Below are 5,000 nucleotides of genomic sequence, written 5' to 3'. Positions count from 1 at the left end.
AAACAAGAGATAAAAAAAAACAAGAGATAAAAAAAAACAAGAGATAAAAAAAAACAAGAGATAAAAAAAAACAAGAGATAAAAAAAAACAAGAGATAAAAAAAAACAAGAGATAAAAAAAAACAAGAGATAAAAAAAAACAAGAGATAAAAAAAAACAAGAGATAAAAAAAAACAAGAGATAAAAAAAAACAAGAGATAAAAAAAAACAAGAGATAAAAAAAAACAAGAGATAAAAAAAAACAAGAGATAAAAAAAAACAAGAGATAAAAAAAAACAAGAGATAAAAAAAAACAAGAGATAAAAAAAAACAAGAGATAAAAAAAAACAAGAGATAAAAAAAAACAAGAGATAAAAAAAAACAAGAGATAAAAAAAAACAAGAGATAAAAAAAAACAAGAGATAAAAAAAAACAAGAGATAAAAAAAAACAAGAGATAAAAAAAAACAAGAGATAAAAAAAAACAAGAGATAAAAAAAAACAAGAGATAAAAAAAAACAAGAGATAAAAAAAAACAAGAGATAAAAAAAAACAAGAGATAAAAAAAAACAAGAGATAAAAAAAAACAAGAGATAAAAAAAAACAAGAGATAAAAAAAAACAAGAGATAAAAAAAAACAAGAGATAAAAAAAAACAAGAGATAAAAAAAAACAAGAGATAAAAAAAAACAAGAGATAAAAAAAAACAAGAGATAAAAAAAAACAAGAGATAAAAAAAAACAAGAGATAAAAAAAAACAAGAGATAAAAAAAAACAAGAGATAAAAAAAAACAAGAGATAAAAAAAAACAAGAGATAAAAAAAAACAAGAGATAAAAAAAAACAAGAGATAAAAAAAAACAAGAGATAAAAAAAAACAAGAGATAAAAAAAAACAAGAGATAAAAAAAAACAAGAGATAAAAAAAAACAAGAGATAAAAAAAAACAAGAGATAAAAAAAAACAAGAGATAAAAAAAAACAAGAGATAAAAAAAAACAAGAGATAAAAAAAAACAAGAGATAAAAAAAAACAAGAGATAAAAAAAAACAAGAGATAAAAAAAAACAAGAGATAAAAAAAAACAAGAGATAAAAAAAAACAAGAGATAAAAAAAAACAAGAGATAAAAAAAAACAAGAGATAAAAAAAAACAAGAGATAAAAAAAAACAAGAGATAAAAAAAAACAAGAGATAAAAAAAAACAAGAGATAAAAAAAAACAAGAGATAAAAAAAAACAAGAGATAAAAAAAAACAAGAGATAAAAAAAAACAAGAGATAAAAAAAAACAAGAGATAAAAAAAAACAAGAGATAAAAAAAAACAAGAGATAAAAAAAAACAAGAGATAAAAAAAAACAAGAGATAAAAAAAAACAAGAGATAAAAAAAAACAAGAGATAAAAAAAAACAAGAGATAAAAAAAAACAAGAGATAAAAAAAAACAAGAGATAAAAAAAAACAAGAGATAAAAAAAAACAAGAGATAAAAAAAAACAAGAGATAAAAAAAAACAAGAGATAAAAAAAAACAAGAGATAAAAAAAAACAAGAGATAAAAAAAAACAAGAGATAAAAAAAAACAAGAGATAAAAAAAAACAAGAGATAAAAAAAAACAAGAGATAAAAAAAAACAAGAGATAAAAAAAAACAAGAGATAAAAAAAAACAAGAGATAAAAAAAAACAAGAGATAAAAAAAAACAAGAGATAAAAAAAAACAAGAGATAAAAAAAAACAAGAGATAAAAAAAAACAAGAGATAAAAAAAAACAAGAGATAAAAAAAAACAAGAGATAAAAAAAAACAAGAGATAAAAAAAAACAAGAGATAAAAAAAAACAAGAGATAAAAAAAAACAAGAGATAAAAAAAAACAAGAGATAAAAAAAAACAAGAGATAAAAAAAAACAAGAGATAAAAAAAAACAAGAGATAAAAAAAAACAAGAGATAAAAAAAAACAAGAGATAAAAAAAAACAAGAGATAAAAAAAAACAAGAGATAAAAAAAAACAAGAGATAAAAAAAAACAAGAGATAAAAAAAAACAAGAGATAAAAAAAAACAAGAGATAAAAAAAAACAAGAGATAAAAAAAAACAAGAGATAAAAAAAAACAAGAGATAAAAAAAAACAAGAGATAAAAAAAAACAAGAGATAAAAAAAAACAAGAGATAAAAAAAAACAAGAGATAAAAAAAAACAAGAGATAAAAAAAAACAAGAGATAAAAAAAAACAAGAGATAAAAAAAAACAAGAGATAAAAAAAAACAAGAGATAAAAAAAAACAAGAGATAAAAAAAAACAAGAGATAAAAAAAAACAAGAGATAAAAAAAAACAAGAGATAAAAAAAAACAAGAGATAAAAAAAAACAAGAGATAAAAAAAAACAAGAGATAAAAAAAAACAAGAGATAAAAAAAAACAAGAGATAAAAAAAAACAAGAGATAAAAAAAAACAAGAGATAAAAAAAAACAAGAGATAAAAAAAAACAAGAGATAAAAAAAAACAAGAGATAAAAAAAAACAAGAGATAAAAAAAAACAAGAGATAAAAAAAAACAAGAGATAAAAAAAAACAAGAGATAAAAAAAAACAAGAGATAAAAAAAAACAAGAGATAAAAAAAAACAAGAGATAAAAAAAAACAAGAGATAAAAAAAAACAAGAGATAAAAAAAAACAAGAGATAAAAAAAAACAAGAGATAAAAAAAAACAAGAGATAAAAAAAAACAAGAGATAAAAAAAAACAAGAGATAAAAAAAAACAAGAGATAAAAAAAAACAAGAGATAAAAAAAAACAAGAGATAAAAAAAAACAAGAGATAAAAAAAAACAAGAGATAAAAAAAAACAAGAGATAAAAAAAAACAAGAGATAAAAAAAAACAAGAGATAAAAAAAAACAAGAGATAAAAAAAAACAAGAGATAAAAAAAAACAAGAGATAAAAAAAAACAAGAGATAAAAAAAAACAAGAGATAAAAAAAAACAAGAGATAAAAAAAAACAAGAGATAAAAAAAAACAAGAGATAAAAAAAAACAAGAGATAAAAAAAAACAAGAGATAAAAAAAAACAAGAGATAAAAAAAAACAAGAGATAAAAAAAAACAAGAGATAAAAAAAAACAAGAGATAAAAAAAAACAAGAGATAAAAAAAAACAAGAGATAAAAAAAAACAAGAGATAAAAAAAAACAAGAGATAAAAAAAAACAAGAGATAAAAAAAAACAAGAGATAAAAAAAAACAAGAGATAAAAAAAAACAAGAGATAAAAAAAAACAAGAGATAAAAAAAAACAAGAGATAAAAAAAAACAAGAGATAAAAAAAAACAAGAGATAAAAAAAAACAAGAGATAAAAAAAAACAAGAGATAAAAAAAAACAAGAGATAAAAAAAAACAAGAGATAAAAAAAAACAAGAGATAAAAAAAAACAAGAGATAAAAAAAAACAAGAGATAAAAAAAAACAAGAGATAAAAAAAAACAAGAGATAAAAAAAAACAAGAGATAAAAAAAAACAAGAGATAAAAAAAAACAAGAGATAAAAAAAAACAAGAGATAAAAAAAAACAAGAGATAAAAAAAAACAAGAGATAAAAAAAAACAAGAGATAAAAAAAAACAAGAGATAAAAAAAAACAAGAGATAAAAAAAAACAAGAGATAAAAAAAAACAAGAGATAAAAAAAAACAAGAGATAAAAAAAAACAAGAGATAAAAAAAAACAAGAGATAAAAAAAAACAAGAGATAAAAAAAAACAAGAGATAAAAAAAAACAAGAGATAAAAAAAAACAAGAGATAAAAAAAAACAAGAGATAAAAAAAAACAAGAGATAAAAAAAAACAAGAGATAAAAAAAAACAAGAGATAAAAAAAAACAAGAGATAAAAAAAAACAAGAGATAAAAAAAAACAAGAGATAAAAAAAAACAAGAGATAAAAAAAAACAAGAGATAAAAAAAAACAAGAGATAAAAAAAAACAAGAGATAAAAAAAAACAAGAGATAAAAAAAAACAAGAGATAAAAAAAAACAAGAGATAAAAAAAAACAAGAGATAAAAAAAAACAAGAGATAAAAAAAAACAAGAGATAAAAAAAAACAAGAGATAAAAAAAAAAAAAAAAAAATCTTAAAATATCATAGCATGTACCGTATCCCTGTGTAAAACAACAGGATGGATAGTTGTTTTGAAACATTCTCTTAAATCCATCAGTCAGTGAGACAATTGAAAAGAAAGAGGCTTGGCGAGATAAATAGCTGCTACTAGTTGACATTTCCAAAAAGTTTGTCACACTGTAATTTCTTAATACCTAAAATCCGTTGTAATTCATTCAATATTTTTTTCGACGAGAGTCACGCCGTTATTGATTAGCAAAACCGTGAAAAAAAAACCGCTGGAAGAATTTGAATGCCATGGTTGATTTACAATAGATCAATATCTGATAAGATGCTTGATGTTAGAGGTATTGAATGCTTTCATATCATGAAAGATCCTTCGAAAAACAAACAAACAAAAAACAAAACAAAGCGAATTCATATTGGTATCATATCTGACTAAAAAATGATAAGAATAGGGAAAGCATTAAGAATTTCACGTCCCCCATGCATTAGTAACATCTGCGCAAACCTTTTTTTAAAGAAAGTCCAAAACACTTTTCTTAACACGATAACTGACCCATTCATCGCTCCGTTTTAACCTTTGGTGATGAAATCGGAGTGCTCTCATCCGTTGCTCGAGCATTTTGAATCGGGAACTGTGCAAAAATAGTACTGACGTGTCGGGAAACCTCCAAACGTTTACTCTAAAGTAGCTTGTTTTGTACTTTTCAATCAATTACAATTGGTTTCTATTTTGAATTTATTACTACTCGCCATGCCCCCAAAGAGAAAGAAAATCATACCTGTACAGTCGTGGACTTTGGGTGAAAAGTAGTATGCCCAGTAATTCCTTGTGCATTTGATTGTCTGAATGGTTTCATTTTTTAGGGTAGCCAGACCAGCTGGGCACTCATACCACACGACACCATTCTCACTCTGGTAATTATAGCTGA

At 21.1% G+C, this 5,000-nt stretch overlaps 1 protein-coding gene across 1 annotated transcript in view; it reads right to left on the bottom strand.

The window, feature by feature from the left end:
- LOC147466984 (sushi, von Willebrand factor type A, EGF and pentraxin domain-containing protein 1-like) overlaps positions 1–5,000 on the bottom strand; it is a 41,629-nt gene that overhangs the window by 26,787 nt on the left and 9,842 nt on the right. The window contains exon 9 of the mRNA XM_086533538.1: positions 4,851–5,000. This exon is cut by the window's right edge and continues 48 nt beyond it. Coding sequence (XP_086389664.1) covers positions 4,851–5,000 — 150 coding nt within the window. The remainder of the gene's footprint in view (positions 1–4,850) is intronic.

This window comes from Penaeus japonicus, unplaced genomic scaffold, assembly GCF_977035675.1.
Source record: "Penaeus japonicus unplaced genomic scaffold, GWHDUDI00000001_assembly GWHDUDI00000039, whole genome shotgun sequence".
Taxonomy (NCBI): Eukaryota; Metazoa; Arthropoda; class Malacostraca; order Decapoda; family Penaeidae; genus Penaeus; species Penaeus japonicus.
This window is presented reverse-complemented; position numbering and strand designations above follow the sequence as displayed.